Consider the following 19,807-nt stretch of genomic DNA (forward strand, 5'->3'; position numbering starts at 1 on the left):
CAGGGGAACAAGTTTGGAAAAAAATGCCAACACACACATTTCTAAGCTACTAAAGGAATTTTGTAGGAAATAACTGCCTTGCTGGCATTCTTGCCCTGGAAACTGGAGACAGTGGCCCGGTGGAGCACCATGTTCCCTGGTAGCACAAATCTTGCATGGGTCTTCTCTCTGGCAGGCTCAGCTCAGAAGATGTTCTGTCTGTGCCCATACTGAGTGAGTGATCAGGAAAATTTGTTGTGCTGAGAACAACTCGGACCTCAATATGTTCCTGACAGTAACAGAAACCTGCATTTCCATTCCAATCAACTGAAAGGAGATACTCATCAACCCTTACACTTGCTTTTCTTCTCCTCTGCACGGTGAAAAAGTTGACAGAACAGAATCCTTTTTCAGACCAAGGAATTTCAATTAGTCCAAAAATAACTCTACCTAAAATGGAGACAATACACCTTCAATGGACTCAGACCTACAAGTATTAACAAAATCAAATTCAGAGGGACTGGCCTGGACATGGCATCCCTACATATCAAATTTGGAGGGTGACAGAGATTCTGGAAGAGTAGCAAGGCAAAACCAGCACACCAGGGTAAGTCTGTATCCTTAACACAATGTTTAGCTTTCTAACCTTCCTCTGTAGTGGCTATTACTTCAATTATCCATTCTTGTCCCACATACCAATGCAGATGCAACGGCCTTGTCCCAGGAGTCATTACTCTGAAGAAACCCCAGGCATTTACCTCTTTTATGAACACATTATAGCCCAAACCGTGCAAGCTTTGTTCTCCTTTTTCTCCAAACAAACCCAGCACAATCCTTCCTGGCACCACACCCTTGATCCTATGTGGTAACCAGAAGCACAAGAACGGTCAGAGGAAAAAAGAATCACTGCAGAAATACTAAGTATTGCAGGAACAGGAGGTATTGCTGGAACAGGAGGTATTTAGGAATCTACTCTCTAAAAAGTATAACTCTAACAGCAACTGCAATGATAGCGCAATAAATAAGTGTGGGAGGCCTAAGGGAAAATTGCATCTTATGCAGGAAAATCTAAATTTAGAGGAATCTCAGTGTTCAAGCTGCAGGTAAGGAAAGATATGTGAACTAAGTTCCTTGTCAACAGCTACTTGGATTTACAGGCTTTTCAGTGAAATGCAAAAGCGAAGAAAACCACCCACCTATTAGAAGAGAAAGATCGAAAATTAAAAGGATCAAAGGAATGAAAATATTTGTTCACATGAAGAAATTCAGAAGAACTGCTGGAGAAAGGAAGAAATAAATATGCTCACAATATATGTGTACATTTTCAGCACCTAATTCAAAGAACACTGATGACTGGAAGAGGCAGCTAAAAATCATCAACCTCTTTTCAAGCAGATTCTCTAGTATTGTTTTTAGTGCTACCTATTGTCATACTACTTTATTTGAAAACACACTGAGACAAAACATTTTTTTTAAAAATGGGTGGGATGGGGAAATTTAAAATGAAAATTAAAACCTAAGAGAAATGCGTAAGTGGCAACTGAACTTAGCAGATGTTGTGGAGGAAAAACTGTCTATTCTGAGTGCTATATTCTCTTTATAGGGTTTAACCTACCCTTATTACAAGCACGTGTTGAGATTGCATGACAGGGATATGCACTGTAATCTAACAACAAATTCAGGATTTATGAGTTCAGTCTTAGGAGCCTGGATTTCACCCCTGAATTCCAAATGCTAACCTGATTTCTCTTGGTTTTATAGCTGAAGAGTTCCATTAATTTTCATGAAATCATGCCAGCAAATTACATTGCTGTAAATGAAAGCAAAACAGTGCTCCTTTCTCTGATCTCCCGGATCACAGGTTATTTACCTACTGTACAGAGGAGGCCAGGATACTTATTAACTAGGGACCTTGAAGAAAAGTGAGATCAACTGAAGACAACAAAGGCAAGGGGAGAATATCAATCAAATCATAATACAGGCTTACAGGACTAAAACTAATACACTAGGTTCTGGATACAATACAGCACAAAGAGTGCACTATTACTGCTACAAAACTCTTGAAAGTTGTTATTCATTTATCTAAAAATTAATGTCAGCTTTATAAAATCTACCTGTTTTCCCTCATCACTTCTGCTTCCTTTTCTTTTGCAGATGCTGGAGACTCTTCAAAGTCATATGAGAAGAGGTGAAAAGGAGTATGTGGTACATAAGGTAATTTCTCCACCGTTGGAGATGCCTTTGGAGTAATAGATGCTGATGAATTTTGGGAAGAGCTTAGTAATGCTGCCGCAGGTGAAGATGGTGATGATAGGACAGAATTATGATGACAGACAGATGAATCAGGCACAGAAGAGGAGCTGCTAGAAGAGTTCTTTGCTCTAGAGCAGGAGAGAGGCCTTTCAGCTGGAGAAATGGCACTGGAGGTGGCTGAAGAATCAGAACACCAAGAGAGGTTTTCATTCACAGCCTCCCGTATGCCTGGGACCCCACTGCAGGAGGAAAACATTGTGAAAAAGGGAAAGGTAGGAGAGAAAAATGGGGAAGAGAGAGATCAATACACTGTACCGCTTGGAAGAAAAAAAAAATAAAGTCAAGAAGAGTCAGACAAACAAAACCTTCCCAAATTCAGACAATCATAATCTTTATTAAAATAAAGCAAGAGAACTCATATCTTTGTATCTCAGTGGGAGTCTTTTTGGGATTGGGAATACTGAGGAATGAAAGCAACTCACCTTTAAAGGAAAGAAAGAAATTTAACCCCCAGGCTTCAAAAGTAATTGTCATGAACCTTTTCACAAATATTTTGTGAGCAATTTTAAATTATTTCAAGTTAGGTTGCAAGCACTGTCAAGAAGTACAAAGCAGTCTCAACATGCTGGATAACATGGTCCACAGACTACAGATGCTTCAAGATACAATCTGTATGATTTACATCTTATATCTGTATGACATACATATGTATGGCCTCTTGAAAGCCAGCTATCATCCTCCCTGGTGGTCTGATCTTTTTACTTAAAAAAGCTGATCCACCAAAGATGAAAAAAAAAAAAAAAATAATCAGCATTGTTCTCTCAAAATTAAAGTATAGAATGATTTCAGAAGTAACACCTTAACAGATTGCTTGTCTACATTTGAAGGCACATATAAAATGTCATCATACCATGTTGGTGTTACATAGAGACTTGCAGAGTGGTGTCATGTGCCATAGAAAGTGGTGTCAAGTGCAATAGAAAACACCTCTGCTGTGCTCTAGTGAAGGCAGGTGTTAGTGAGTGACGAAAGGAGCAAGGCAGGTGAAAAGCCATGGAATCTGTACTCTGGGATATCTGTTTTCACTAGTATCTCCAGCACAAACATTTTGCATGGGTTTTGGGCTGGATCATTCAGCCGGTGGCTGATTCCATTCTCCTGAGACCACCTCTGCAATCCATCTACAGGCATGCAAAACATGGCCCTTATCTGAAGAGTGTAGGTTTGCCACAGCATATGCAACAAAAATATAATAAATGTTATATATGTTAGCATATTATGAAGATAATCATCAGGCATATACCAGGTAATTGTTCTCACAAGAGAAGCACAGTGGGCAATTTGGAAACCTTCATCTATGTCACCAGATGTGCATGGCAGCAGTCACTGAAGCCAGGCTAGTCTTACCTGTCCTGACAGCAGCTAACACAAAATGCCAGAGTGCAGATAATTTTTGTTATGCTACAGTGACAGTGAAATGCAGTATTTGGAAAAGCCATGGGAATATCTCCCAGTTATCTCAAAGTGACTATTATTTTAAAAGACCGATGACCTAATAACACATCACACCCTTTACATGGCTCTTCCTTGGGGTTTTTTTGACAGTATTTAGTATATTCAAACAATTTACTAATAACTTGTGTCTTAGCTTTGACTTTTAAGAATTGAATTTGAGGAAATTATCACTTAATTTTGAAATTTCAGGCAGCCATTGGCAAGATCTGCAGACTGGAATATATTAATAACAACAGTACAGTATTTTCTTTGGAATTTGCACATTAAACAGTTTCCTTTTTTCCTTCCCTGCTGTAGAGTGTCTGCATGAATGTGGTTTATTTAAAAAAAAAAAAAAAAATCTGATCTCATTTGCTGAGTTGCAATGCCAAACAATTTAACCCAAATCAAATGGCTGTCTGGAAGAAAAAACATACTTTCTTCCAATGTATTAGGACAAAGTTACCAGATGCTAAATCCATATGTACCTCAGAAATAAGTATAAAATTTGCATGATAATGTTGTTGTGATAGGTGGTTTGTTTATATCCATGTATACACAGATGGGCAGGTATGTATAAATGATATACCTATATCCATCAGCTTTGCCTTGAAGTAGTTCTTTTCTATTAAAACATGAAAAATTTGATAGAAATCATAGGCAGCTTTCAATAAATGTCAATCTTATAGTTACAGAGACTGCTAATAAGGTGGTATCATGAAAATAGGAACGAAAACCTAAGAAACCAAGAAACATTCTATGGAAAGCACTGCAATGTTTCACCATTGCCTTAACTAAAAATATAAACCTAAGTCATGGTTAGAAGTTACGCTTTCTGCTAAATTTTTTAGGGTTTGTGAGCATTACTCATTTTGTACAAAGGGAGTGAGTGCAGACAGTTTTTAGTGCATTGAGTTTATATAATTAAACACGTTTCCATTAACACACATATTAACAAGGGGTTTAAACGCAAAAGAATTTTCTTGGTGGGTGGCTTTAACAGGTGATCTAGGGACATGAGTGAAAAGGTCGATGCCGTGCACACTGTGCTGGTGAGTTTGTGCCAGAGCCTGAGGAAAAGGTGGAGGAACGATGCTGAATCCCAGTACCTGGCTTTGACCTGCCTACTGGCCTCTTCCTCCCCCTCATCCTCAGTATTGGGCTCTGTGACTGGCTGTTCTTCTTCCTCCTCTTCATACTCTTCCTCCTCTCTGAGGTCAGACCAAGGAAAGAGGCATGCAGTGGGATGGAAAGAGAGAAGGTGGAAGAGAAAACAACATGAGTCCCCAGAAAAAGAAGTGCAATGAAGTTAGAAATGGAAGGAAAACAATGAGGCAGGGGTTTGACTCCCCTAGGTTTGACAAAAGCCACCTAAAAATTCCTGCTAAGTATGTGTTTGTGCAAAGGTAACTACCAATACAAAAAATTTATCCTCTCCCCTATTTACATTTTTTACTATTAATTTTTAAGACCCCAGAGATACCATTGTTTTTTATTGAGCTTGACTTTCCATTTGCTGCTGCCCAACCTGCAGAGACATTAATGGAAAACATTAATGGTAATATCAATGTTCAGCTCATTAGTCATTAAGCTGTGTCCATTTGGCTTAAAGGACACTACACGCTCTGCTGGCACGGGACAGCTGGCACTGGACATCACACTTGCTAAATTAACACAAAAACCCCACTCCTGTTAAGCAACCTATAGCTCAACTGGAAAACAGGACAGGGTGAACCATTAAGTTAGAAATAACAGAAATACCAAATCAGTTCAGGACTATCTGCAAATAGCAATATTCAAGTTATTGGATACCAGTACATGAATTATTTCATTAAAGAGCCATTAGTATGTTCAAAGCAGGCTTTGATTCAGCAGTAATTCTGGCAGAGAGCTGTAAGTCACACACAAAGCCTCCATAACCTACAAACCACTTAAGCAAAAAAACCAAACAATTATATTAAACAAACAAACAAACAAAAAGGCTACAATGTCTGCCGTGTCTCTCTCCCATTTATGCTTGTTCCTCCCCAAACAAACAGACTCATGGAAGATTTAGAGAATTATCTTTCTCTGGATTTCTTTTGCATTCGCAGTTGATCCCATTCTCCACTTGATTTAACAATGTAGACATTATGTTACGCTCCACACAAAACCCCCTCAAAATAACAACATACAAACAGTAATAAAGTTTGTAAGGCACTCATATTCCTTGCATTTTCCTGAAATCTGGTTCTCTTTTCTCTAGTTCTGAAGGGATGCTTTGTGCATTTTTTTCCATTTAGAATTGTTTCCATGTCATAAGAATATGAATATTTACAATGTGAGATCATAAACTCATCAAGTGAGATGCAAAGGGTCAAACCAAAATTTTTTGCTTTTAATGGAGTTAGAGAATAATCAGGAGAATGGCAGAACCTGGAAGTTTTCCAATACTCTGGCAAACAACTAAAAGATAAACATTTTCAAACATTCCTAAGGTATCATAGTGACATAACTATCTCAGTTGTCATCTCTCCATCTCCCTGTCCCCTCCACAAAAATATACCTCCCCTACAGAGATACCTCTCAACTTCCACACACACACACATATATATATATATATATTGGTATACCAAAAAAACCAGAAAAAAAAAAAAAGAATTCACTAATTGACTAGGGAGCATTTATATCATCCCTTCTCCTTACTAGCGAGCAGCTCAAGACTAGCTTTGCTGTATTGCCTGTGAAGGGCAAACATCTGTGTGTGGCAGTACTACAGCAATGACATTTGGGAAATAACTCGTGAAGCTCTGTGGGATCACAGTTCTCTAAGGAGAGGACAATGCATCCTACAATGCTGACAGCATGAGTATTACTTATATGAACAACAGTGCCCCCATTATCACTGTGTTTTAAGCTCCTACCAGCTTTCCAGATTGATGACATCAAATTCCTCGCTCTCCTCAACTGCCTTGAAATGCCCAAAATTGTAAGTGAAATACTTATATAATATGGTGGATCTCATAAATTTGAAAGAGTTCTTTGAGAATTTATTCATTCACACAACAGCATGGTAGTAAGGACACGAGTTTAATCAATACGAGTTGAACTGGGAACCAGTGAGTTATAATTGCACTGAACAGAAAGAAAAGCTGAAAACAAAAAAAGCATCCAGAATCAAGACTGTTAGCTCATGTTTAAGGACCACTTTATAACACAGGATCACCAGGCCCCTAAAACTAACACTTGTCAGGTGAGCAACACTTCCTGGATATTTTCCTTGAGATCTCACCATCCCCTTTTCACATCTCGTGTTTATAACCCTGAACCTACAGTCTAAAGTCGATATCAAATCTTCAGCAGTGAACACTGTTCCCTTCCTCACCATTCAGAATTTTTGCAATCAGTATTTATCAGACTAGGATACTGAATTGGTAACTAAAGGAATGAATCTACTTTTACTGTACCGTCTATTTCTCTAGAGCCAGCTGAAGTTTGGAACTGAACAGGGACTTACTATTCTAATTTTAGGCACCTATTTTTGAAAATGCTGAGCTTCTGTGTAGAAAATGTAGAACTGTCAAGTGAACCATATATTGAATACTACAGGTGAGCAGTAATAAATTAAAATACAGTCCTCTGGATTTCTTACTGCTGTGCAAGGTATTGTTCTAAACCATTATTAGGAAAAATTGATCCCCATACAACTAGATTAATGATAAATATGAAAACACCCTAAATTAAGCCTGCATATAATAGCCTTCATAAAATTAGGATGTATGATGACTCCCTCACAAAAAAAATTTACAGCACCTTACCCTGGAAGGACTAGTTGTCTGCAAAAAAAATTCCTGAAAACCAAGCAGCTTTAGAATTAAAACAGAAATGTCAATTTAACAGCTGACAAATAAACCAGGCAACAGAACTGTGATACCTCAATTTCCAGAGCCAGTAATGATATATCTTCCATAAGCACTAGCATTTACTTAAAAACACGATTATAGAAGACAGCTATGCTTAAAGGACCTTAGCTTTTTATGTATATGCTCTTTTCTGGTAAGATGAGCAATACATCCATGTGCTGAAGGCACATCCGTGAAAAATCCTGGACTATCCCCAGAAAGTGGATCAGATTCAGATCAGAGGAGAGAGATAAGCTCACAGGCAGGAATTAGGTGTGTTCTTTTTCAACCAAAGCAACAGTGGCACTTGTTTCTTAGTATTGTTAGAGAACATATACTCTGTACATGAAAAAAGGTAGTACCTGCTAGCTAAATCTTTCTTAAAAGATAGAAAAGGGAAATTTCCACTCCACTGGAATATTAATTAAAACAGGAAAACACCAGCTACACACAGATGACATCCTTATAAAGCTAAGAACATCAGACAGATGCTGAAATGCTCAGTGTTCATTTTTGTGTGAACTGGACACGGGATGATGTGGAAAAGCTCACGTTCCATCCTACACACACATGCAAATTTAGTGTCAATGCAATAGTAGAAGAAAATTAAGAAAAATGATTCATAGGGAGGTTTTTAAATAAACAAGGTTGCAGAAGCCAGCATGTTTTTTTTTTAGTAGCACAGAAGAAATTATTCCATTCAATGAAAGGCAAATATTTATCCTGCAGCAGGGAGGAAGGGTTTCAGCTAATGCTGAAGGATCAGATATATTCAGCTAACCTGAAGGTTATTGCTGGGTTACTTCAGTTCCATGATAACAGTACCAGATTACAAGTATTTAAACAAACGCTTTATAGCAGTCAAAACAAATTTCAAAACAATCACTGTGTTTATTTTCATCTTTAAAGTGGATTACTACTACAGGGTAACACACCCACCAAACAAATAAATAAAAGCCAACCCCCCCCCACCCCCCCCACCCCCAAATCTTTGTAAAGTATATCGTCAGTCATGGCAACCAATGAGCATCTACTAGGGCACAGGTTTTGCTCAGTTACTTCAACTAAAGTATGACATGAAAGTATTTATAGCCCCTTAAAAAGGATGTCTGTTTAAAACAACTATGAATGTGCAGTTTCTGGATAAAGAACCACTAGGGCATCAAAATGAAATGTAGGCAAAGGTTTTAGAGCTAGTGGATTAACCTCTCTCTTTTTTAAATAAATCCAAAAAAAAAAAAAAAAAAGAAAGAAATGAGATGAGTGCCAGTCAAACTTGTCTTGCAGATATTACATAGCTACTCTAAGATGAAGAGACACAAACAGCAACACAGAAGTAGGAAATGATAATCCAGGGACCCATCCACAAGTTTTGCTTAAGGCAGGGACAAAGTCTGTAAGATGCTAGGCATGATACCTAATACACACCTAACCTAGTCACAGCTAGGTGATTTTAAAACCAAGACACCACTTTGAAAACAGTGACTTTCCACAAGAACTCAAAGCACCAAAAGTATGCTCTCTGCCTTAATGGTCCTTAGAACTGAACAATGTGTACAAGGTTATGTAGTCTCTGTCCCCTCCAGGCTCCCCGCAACCTCTTCCCTTTGCGGAGTTTTATTGAAGGCAGCCTGAAGAAACTCAGGCTTTCTTTGTTATAGCTTATAGCCCAGGAACACAACGTTCTCACTCCCCACCTCCAACCCCCCCCCCCCCCCCCCCCCAAAGACACAGCTAATAGATAAATCAAAGGCTATGCTGAAGGAACAAAAAAAACCCCCAACAACCAAAATCAACCAAAGCCTGAAAATAAGCATTAACACAGAAGCACATTGTGCTGTGCTTGGTATCAAAGGGAATTTTAAAAGTATAAGATATGCCTAAAATTCTTTTAATTCAGGAAGAATTTGACCACTAACGTTTTACTATAGAACAATAGAACAAAAGATGGTCTTACCATAATTAGGCTGCCAACATTCTGGTCTGCACATATAATGCACATAAAAGTTAATTTATGTGGTAACAGCACATTAAAATATTTATCTTTTGGTATATGACTCCAATTTGTATAGGGGTCATTTAACCTTTACTAAAGTCTTACTAAATATTTCCTTTTTAATTTTGCAAGCTATTAGACAAGGTCCTAAGTGTACTTCTGAGACCTGCTACCATCCACAGAATTTTATAGAAATTCCCAAGAAACACAGACAGTGGACTTCAGTGAAAAAAAGGGGCCTTGGAGTTATAGAAGCAACCCAAAGAAAGGACTGGGGAACTGTAAATCTATCGACCATTATTCCCACACTCTGAAAATCACCCTATGTGTTGTTAATTGCTGATGAGGAATTTTCTATCTCCCTTTCTTTTTGTAATTAAGTGCTTTTCAGTTTAGCTTCTTCATATTACTTTGATTTAAACTTTCACTGCCTTTCAGAGGAGCAGCTCCTGACTAGGACTACAGGCCACATTCTGTGAAGCAAGACCACCGTTAGCCATTCCACAACATTATTCTAAATGAAATATTGCAGTTGATCTCACAGTTTTTTCTTTCAGGGTGATAGTTCCCCCCCACCTCTGCTTCAAGCCTCTGGCCTGTTCTACCTCTTTCACAGAACTTTGAAACCTGCTTCCCTGAACCCCTCACAGGTGAACAAAAAGAAAACAAAAAATGTCCCATCAAGGAGAGATCTTTTCAAGTCACAATGGATATAATTTTATTTTCTCTTGAGATCACTTGCCGTTGTCCTTATTTTATTATTGAAATTCCACTTTCATAGGTTAGACAAGAAAATTCATAGCCAAATTCCTAAGTCCTTGTAAAACTAAATCCTCTGGTACACTTCTGTTGCTTCCTCCTTTCTTCTGTCCTAGCTGCAAAACAGATTCAAGTAGTCTGTTACGTGAAAGCTGGAAGTGGCAATAATCTAAGTTTACTGTGTATTACTCTGTGTAAAGATACTGCAATATCTTTTCCTCCTCCATTTAAAATAAAACCAAGGAAACCACCTATTAAGCCCCTAACCATTTCCATCCCACTGCTATGTATGTAATGGACCACTGCAGCTGGTGCAGTTATGTGAAGATGAAAATATGTGAAATGATATGGATAACAACTTCCTTGCACAGCCTCAAAATTTGGCCTTCTGCACAGAAAGGAAACTAAGATGCATAATTAGAGAGGACAAAAGGAAAATTATGCTGGTATTTCTATCCTAAATAAAGAAAACTGTTCAGAAAAACCGCTAAGGAAATGACAAATAATTTGGAGTACATGTATTCACTATATCTTCATATTGTGTTTATCTTAAGGTTACTGTTGCTTTCTTATCCCTAAAATATGATCAGTAACAACTTTTCAGACCTAAGTAATACATGGGTAATGCCTTGACACTTATTTGCCGCAGCTGGTTTACATAGGACACATCAAACCAGAGCAAGACAGCAGAGTCTTGCTTAAGATACTGGAAATGTTTGCAAAGACTTCAAGAGTCCCAACTCTCTGATCATTGAGCAGCATTGCTGTATCATGATGAAACAGAATCATGATGTAAAGAGACTTTAAGAGCAATAAATACTGAAACATACAGAAAGAGAGAAGAAACTGTTTTCAGAGCTTGGAACTGCATATTGGTTGACACTTGAAGGTCACTGTTATTGCCCCTTACTTCAAAGGGAGGCATCAGAGAATGGCATCCTGCCAAACTGTTGTCTTTTTCCTCCCATTTCATTGTATGTATAAAAAAACCTCACTGGCCTCAGGGGCTGATGTTTACAAATACTGGGAACACCACGGTGTGGAGGTGAACTCCCTAAGGTGTGCATAAAATGCTGCAATAGACCTCTGGAGAAACATATTCAGATCCTGGTTTGGCATTACATTTCCTCAGGTAGTTCACTAAAACTAAACACACAGTGGAACACCCCCTAAAAAAAAAAAAAAAAAAAAAAAAAAAGAACAAAAAAAACCCAACAAAAAAACCTAAGTCACACTTTGCTTTCATTTGCCATGCAGCTATAACTTTGTTTAAGTTTCAGAGCTTTCTTCAATCCTCTTAAAATTCAAACAGGGAAAAAAATCCACCATTGCCTTTACAGCAAAGTACAGTGCTGTCAACTGAACTCTGCTCATATAACAAGTATAAAACATTCCCTTTCAGCAAGATCCACAACCAGCAAACAGTACCCCTACTACAAAACCTGACATTCTACACAGGTATTTGAATTCAGGTAAAAAGTGCTGAAACAGTAACAGGGCATGTACTTGACACACTCATTAAGCTGTAATTTCTAAATTTTTAAATTATTATTACTCATGCATTAGTAGGTCAATCTCTATCTATAAATCAATGGAGTCTTTTGCTTACGGTATAGCTTTGAAAGAAATTTTTCCTTAACCCATCTCTTCCTTTATTGCATTCCTTACAGGAGCTTCCAAGATATTCTTACAAAGAGTAAGATCACAAATTTCACATTTTTATTCTCTCTCCTTTCTAGTTTGCTTGACTTCACAAGTCAAATAACCCTACCTACACAAGAGAAACAAACGTGTCCTCCCTGCCCCAAACCTAAAATAGCAGATCAGATTTTGTACGTTATTGTTGTCAAAGACTAATAAAGGTCTGATGCTATGACCAGATGCTACCTTACCAAGCCTCTTAATTTCATAGACAAATCTTTCCAAAATGACTGCTTTTATTTTTGCCCATACCAATTAAATTGTGGAAAAAGTTAGTATCTCCCCCATAACTGATCGTATGCCATTCTATTTCAAAGCCCCCCCCCTTCCCCCCCTCCATCCCCCTGGCCAAATGCTAGGTAGTTCAGCTTATATGTATATTTATTAAAGAGATCCTTAGTATGTCCACAAATATGTGACTGTATGTTTATCCTGGAGGTGTTTTCTTTGTCTAGATTCATGCCTCAGTTTTTTATATATCCAAACCCAGGAACCTATATATAAATGTCTATGAAAAAAGTACATTTTTTTCCTTCTATTACAGCAATAAAAATAAATCTATTTCTTTTCTCTTCTGGGCATTTAATAATTCATATCACAGGCCAAACCCTCATTAAATGCTGATGTTGAGTCTCCCCACTTTGCTGTTTCATACCTATCATACCACTCATCATATTTGTCACAGACAGCAACTCTAAGACATGTGGAATGCACCCACTCAAAATAAAATAAGTCCCACTCACCACTGCACTTTGATTTATAGCCATAAATATTTACATAATCAAAACATTTCATATAGTGTAGTGGAAAGTCACCATAACTTGAAACATCATGACAAAAACTAGAATTTTGCCATAGTAAATGCTAGAGAAAAATCAATCAGTTATGGTTTGAGATGTCTGAAAACATGGAAAATTATAATAAAAAAAAAAGACATCTCAGCTGTATTTTGGACAAACCATCCCTGAAGGCCTGGCTCTACATGAAGCAATTTGAATAATCAGTTAATGGGGCATAATAGCCGAACTAAGGTCTGTGCTGTTGGTTAGAAACTCGACAGGAATCCAAAATTAAGCAGAAAAAATGCTTAGCATCAGAGGCTTAGCTGTGTTCATTGTTTTCTGGTAAAAGCAAAATAGTGTCATGATTTCTTCCTGCATCTGGGCAGTCCTTAAGCATCAAAAGCATGTATTTTCTAACAAAGAGACACTTATGACTTCTCAGCACAGCTTTCTTTTTTTAGACAAAAAAACCCCATTTTTTTTCTAGGACTATAAAGGGCATGAGAGCCCTTGAGCCCACTGTGCACCTTGCAATGGCGCTGTGTCCAGCTAGGCCAGGAATTTTCAGACAACTTCAGAATTCCCTTTCCTACTCTTTGTTCAGAGGAAAAGTCGTAACAGCCTTGCAGACAGGACCCTAAAAAAGCACAGTTCGTAGGTATGGAATTCCCCGTTTGGTCCTCTGCTGTTTTTTTCCTTATCTATACAGTTCTCCTGAAGGCCAAGTTCCTTCAGATTGAAAAATCTGGAAGCCTCAGGTGAACCTGAACAGTTGGTCTTCCTCATACCTTTTTAGCCTCATGGTCTAAAAAAGATAGCTTGTTAAATCGAGCTTTGGTCACTGATTCAGGATGCAGGCTATGCTCTGATGAGTTCTTAAGATGATAGTCAGCTCTTCCACTCGTTAGGTTTCAAACACAGGAATACTGAAAAGTCAGTCCTAACGAAGGCTGGTTATCTCTAGAGGAACATGTATAGTGTTATATGAACAGTATTAGTAATTCTTTTGTGATTGTTGATGATATAAACCAAATCAAACCTATGAAAAAGAAGAAGTAGAGTCTAGTAAAGTGAGAAAAATACCTAATCCTAGCTATTCATAACTTTATAAACCTCAATTTTGGATTGTAGCTAATTCCACAAGGCTTTGACAGAGCCAGTCACTTGAATGCTGGTAAGAGGTGTCAGTGTAAATCTTGTGAAAGCTGCCTTGAGTATGTTTCGTAGATCTGGCTTACACAGCTCTGAAGGGACACCCTGGGAGACAGACAGGGATGGTCAATGTGCAGAAATGAAGAAATGGAAATGCACAGCAAATTGTGAAACACATTAATTTGAAAAACTGGGAGAAGTACTAGTTTCTGGTTTGTATGTACAGGGCTCCTGCAGAGCACCTGTTCGGTGCTGCATACAGCCCTGAAAGCCTCTGAACTACCTGCCTTCTACTCCCTCAATGTCAGACACGACTAAGACTGAAAACCAGACAGATTGCTATTTGTTTTTCAATGCTTATATAGCCATCAATCACTGCATACAATAACATCAATCTAGTGCAAGTTCCATGCCACTCCTTACATTTTACTTCAAATCTATCCATTGTGTGGTTGGAAAAAGCTAGCTTTACTTTAAAAAGAAAAAAAAAATATCCATGGAAGAATCTGTTTAAAAGTCTACTGCTTAAGATACAGCATGCTAGACCACAGATTGAGAGCACTCAATTTGGACCAGGGCAGAAAACCTTGGGAGGTGCCCTCAGGAAAGCATTTAAAATGCCATGTTCACAGGACTGAAGTTTCCCCCAGGCTTTTTGGTGCTCTATGCCATCATGGTAAAGAAAGATGTTTTGAGCAAAGCAAACCTGCTGCTGGTCAGGACTGGCATTTTAAAGTACAGTGCAGCAACTACATACCCTTAAACCAACCCTCAGCCTTTAGTAGTCATTATCAACTTCTTTCTTTATTTATTTAGCAACAGGCACATTAGGCTGGGTTTCACTCTCCATGAAAACTATTTTAACACAAAGCAGATTTGTGTCCTTGTTTGTTTTGAACCACAAGCAAAAAAGCAAAACATTAAGTTTGGAAGAAGGTTGCCAAATGGATGAAAAAGGCCTGCAAGCTTTCCTTTTGGTTGCCCTTAGCAGTTACGGTCAACTTTTCTCAGCTCGAAACCCGAAGTCTGCTCTCAATTAGCCTGGCATAGATCAGAGCAACTCCATTGACTTCAGACAGCTTTTCTGGATATAGAGTATTGTGGGACAGAACAGAATTTGGCCAATATTGTCTTTTTTTGTTTTACCGGCACCATGGATTTTTCTCGTTTTGGAAGGCTTATCGGTTGACACAAAGCAGATGACTGTGGACAACCTGTTTGATGTGGTAAACAAAAGCAAAGTAACTGCCAAACCAGCTGACTGACTGAGAAAGAAAAGAAACATGAACATTGTGGGAAGGAGAATGCTGAGAAAGAACTTGAACCTTCCACTGATTTTGGTAGTGAAGTCCAAAAATAACCAAGAATATTGCCCAAAATAAAGTAAGAGTGTGACTTTAATGTCTAACCATGTCCATCAGAGGCAATTCCACTGAACTTAACTGCACTAATCCACTGTAAAACCATAGACATCTGCAACCACACACAAAGTTTAGATACCAGCAGGAGCAACACGGTAAGATTATCATTAGTATTATTACATGTTTCCTATTAGTAAAGAAAATTTAGTGAAGGGGTTAAGACTGAAATCCATTTTGAGGACAATTTTGCAGAAAATACAACACTGCAAAAAATTATTGCAAACTTTTTTTCTTCCTTGAGAGAGACTAGGATTGCGGACCAAAATAAGGTCATTAGCAGAAGACAGATCTTTCCTGGTTGAATAAAAGTTACTTTCAGTTTAGAGAGGTAATAAGTAATTTTTATCGATTAGTACTGATTTGTCTTTGCAACATTAACATGGAAGCAGAAGGAACACAACAAGCATTTCTTTTGACAAAAACAGGTGATGACTGCATCGTATTTTAACATATAAATTTAAAAATATCATTACACATTGCAGCAAGGCACAAACTTAGGATTTTTTATTAAAATCAATAATTATGTTGCATCAGAAACCGTATGATCAAATTTGCAAACTTGATTCCAGTAGGAACAATGCAGACAGAAAAACCTCTTTTCACTTAAGGTTAATTCAAACTTTATAAACGTGTAAAAACTTTGTATGAGTCATTCAACTTCACTATTTTTCCTGTTCAAATGTTAATGAATAGAAGCCATTAAGCTTTTACTTTATTTTTTTGTCCCAGTTTAGCTATCAGGTGTACAGATACTGTTGCATTCATCTGGACTATTTCACTGAAAGCTGAGAGACTCGCTGGGATATGATAAAGCAGGAAGGCTGGTTTTCCTCTTCCTACTACAACTACAGATTTGGGCAGATGATGAGACTAAACATGTGAAGGACAGAATCTGCTCTTCTGAAATGCTAATTTACAAGAAACTCAGTGAGATTCATAGAAGAGCCAGCAGTTGACTAACTTCTTGTTTTCTTCTTATGGCAACTTTAAATTCAGTGGGCATAGACCTTGCATTTTCAGGTACTGAAACATATTCCCTGGTCTGTAATGTCCAATGGGGGGTGGGGTGGTGGTGGTGGAAGATTTGCTAGCTACAAGTAATACCCCCTGTCTTTACCTGCAAAGAGGATGGGGAGTGGGTGGGTGAAGGATATTTATTTCACTAATACATGAATTACAGATCAGTGTTACATACATTCATAATTGAATGCCTCTTTCCTTAGAGGCAGCTAAGCAAGTTAGAAATTCCAAATGGAGTTGAGGCAAATTTAATTATTTTCCTAGAGAAGATTTCAAGCACAGCTGCAACACAAAATTAAATTTGACTTCTTAAATTAAGAATTCTTTCCTAGATTTAATCTTACATTATGCTTTAAATTATGTCACTCTCAGAGAGGGTGTGGAGCAGAACTGGCAATTTTTTTACAGAATAATAGGACATTATTGATATTATGCTATGTTGGTGAAAAAAATATTTCAAAGAACTTATGAAACTAATATGCCATGTTTCTACTTACCCGATACTAAATATCAGCTCAAACACAAATTCATTAGGAGTTTGAATTTGCAAAACAAAGCTAGTAAGCAAACATAAATAGTGAGAAAACATACTGATAGAAGTTGGTGTCCTGCATGGCTTATAATTTGTGTAATTACAGTAAGAGAATCAACAGTTTCTGCAGAGTTGAAGCATCTCCTCATTTCCAAGCCAAATTAATCCATTTAAAAGAATCAGTGATATCTTATTCACATCCATGGATACAGATTCCCAGTCACACTGGTAAGTCAAAGCAGGGCCCAAGATCATGCATGAGGCATCCCATGCAGAGCAGCTGAAGCCCTCAGCTGTACTCACACTGAAGATGCTTTAAACTTGGCTTCAAATGCACTGTCATCCTTGTCATCAGCCTGTAAGACCGTGGGGCTCTCAGCTGCCAGCCCACTAACAATCCAGCCAACAGAAAGTGATGGAAAACAAGCATGAATGTGTTGCCAAATACAAGAAGTAAAAAAAAAGAAGCAAGAAAGAAAAGGAATAAAACCCCAAAAAAGAAGCCATTACACGGCACACAACACGTAACTACTGTTTAAATTGTTTGGAGTCTTATAGTTTCATATTGCCTGAGGCCATTAAACTTTAGTCAACTCAGTTTGCTTTGCAAGGGCTGCTTTACCTTTAAAACTTTACCCTGTAAAAAGGGACTTTAAGGCTTCAAGTTCAGATTCAGTACTAACCAACAGAAATGTCCACAGAACTTCCCAAATGTTATCACCAACACAAGATACGCTCTTCACGGAACATGCTTCTTCAGTTTTGCAAACTGCACCTTCAGCCACTGGCTAACAGCATCCAGCTTTAGCTATCTGCAGCTTATGTATCTTCACCTGAGCTAGTCAGCCTGATTCCCTTTGTAGTCAACAAAGAGAAACAGCCAGTTTCAGAGCATGATTCATCTTGGCTGAAATTTCAGGCATGTAGGATGTGTTAGATAACTGAAGGCCTACCAGTGCTTGCTGCACTCCACTGACATCAAAGGGAAGTTAGCTGATCAGACATCAGACTTAGGCAAAATGAATTCCAGCCCTCTTTTGCAGTAGTCAGACACGCTAAGGATCTGCAGCTCACTTTTTTCCCCAAGTATGTATGGCCCAAGCCAACCATCACAGGATGGCAATGATACTAGCTTCAACAGACTCCAGTGTTGCAGACTGCTGCTCAACTAGTGGTTGCTACCTTTCCTTCAGTAATTATAAAACATTAGATATATTCACTACTATTCACTACTACAGTGTATCCTCATAGGAAAATATTTATGCTGTAATGCTGATTGCAAAGGAAAAAAAAAAAAGTCTGTAACATACAGGACAAGTAGTTCTCTGTTAATGTGAATATATTCTTGTTACAAATTTCTTTTATGTGAATATATTGAACATAAAATCTGTCAATGGATGAACTTAAGCTTGATTAGTTCCCATATCAAATGCTCTACCTCATGTGCTTTGGGGGTGTTTACTTAGGGCAGATGTTGCCAAAGAATTTAGCTATGTAGATAAGTCACCTACAAATCCATTTCTTTTCGTTGTTGGTGTCTTCTTGTTTTAACTTTAAATATACCTTTTTTTAAATTATTTTTTAATTCAATGGAAATGGGGAAATAAAGAAAAGTCTGTCATATTAATAAAGTGAAATGAACATAACAAAAAGTAATAGGGGAAAAGAAAGGGATATTCCCCAGCTTACGCACTTACCTTTCACTGAGATCTTCAACACGCTGTCCATGGCCTAGAATGAAGGTAGGGTTTGACTGACTGCATGGACTCGCGGGGGCTGATAAAGTGCTTTTGACATTCTGTACCGAGTGCCTGCGGCTCCGTCGGCGCTCTAACCCCCTTCGCTCACTAGCACCAAGACTGGCCCTTCTCCGGTCCTTGCGCCCACTTGGAGGGGGGTCAACACTCTCATCTCCATCCTCATGTCTCAGTGTCATCTGAGAAAGACAGGAAGAAAGGTGAGGCTTCTGACACAGTTCCTTTAAGTACCACAGGTCTTCACACCTAGGCTTTAAATATTAACTGATCTCAACATGATTAACTCCTACTACCATCACCATTTCTATAGCTATACCTGTAAATTGCTGTCTATCCATCAGTGTCATGTAGCAGCTCTAGTAATTATATACTATGTACTACATATAGAGAGGATATGTAGTATTATATACTAACACCTTGTACAAAACGCTACAGGACCTGTAACAACACATCTATGTATCTCCTAGTTTTCTGTTTGGATGGGGTTTTTTTGTTTGTTTGCCTTTTTTTTTTTTTTTTTTTTTAATGTAGGACTTACTTTTCAAGGAAGCTGAGCAGTGTTGGACACCTAGCTCTCTTTACTTCCTTCCAAAATACTTAGGTCAAGGCCTGGCTCCAGTGAAATCAACAGAAAAAAACCTCTCATGCATTGACTGATTGAACATTTCCTCACGTTCAGACATGACGCTTGATCAAGTGGAAGTTACCGTCTACTACTTTAAAAAGCATTTTAAAATTGTGTCATAATTTCTTCCCAGCCAAGGAAGAGATCAGTAGATGTACAGGTAACTGCATTCTTCTTAAAAAAAATATCTATTTTGATCGATATCCCTGCAAAGTAAACATAGCAAAAAAACCACCTGTTGTGGTTTAACCCCGGCCGGCAATCAAGCCCCACGCAGCCGCTCACTCACTCCCCCACACCCAGAGGGATGGGGAGGAGAATCGGAAAGGAGTGTAAAAACTTGAGGGTTGAGATAAGAACAATTTGATAATATAAACAGAATTAAAATGAAAGAACAATAACAATAATAATCATAATAACAACAACAACAGTTATAATGGAAAGGTGGGGGAAAG

General features: G+C 38.1%; 1 protein-coding gene across 12 annotated transcripts in view; it reads right to left on the bottom strand.

Moving 5' to 3' along the window:
* Positions 1-19,807, bottom strand: part of FHOD3 (formin homology 2 domain containing 3) — a 450,149-nt gene that overhangs the window by 100,324 nt on the left and 330,018 nt on the right. For 9 of the 12 annotated variants that reach the window (XM_080379997.1, XM_080379993.1, XM_080379998.1 and 6 more), the window contains exons 10-12: positions 18,668-18,906; positions 4,836-4,937; positions 2,094-2,471 (exon numbers count right to left, since the gene is read on the bottom strand). In XM_080379997.1, coding sequence (XP_080236123.1) covers positions 2,094-2,471; positions 4,836-4,937; positions 18,668-18,906 — 719 coding nt within the window. Of the gene's footprint in view, positions 1-2,093; positions 2,472-4,835; positions 4,938-17,273; positions 17,361-18,667; positions 18,907-19,807 lie in introns of all 12 variants that reach the window. The other 3 variants (XM_080379990.1, XM_080379988.1, XM_080379989.1) reach the window with 3 other exon arrangements.

The sequence above is a fragment of the Falco punctatus genome (genome assembly GCF_963210335.1).
Source record: "Falco punctatus genome assembly, chromosome: 3".
Taxonomy (NCBI): domain Eukaryota; kingdom Metazoa; phylum Chordata; class Aves; order Falconiformes; family Falconidae; genus Falco; species Falco punctatus.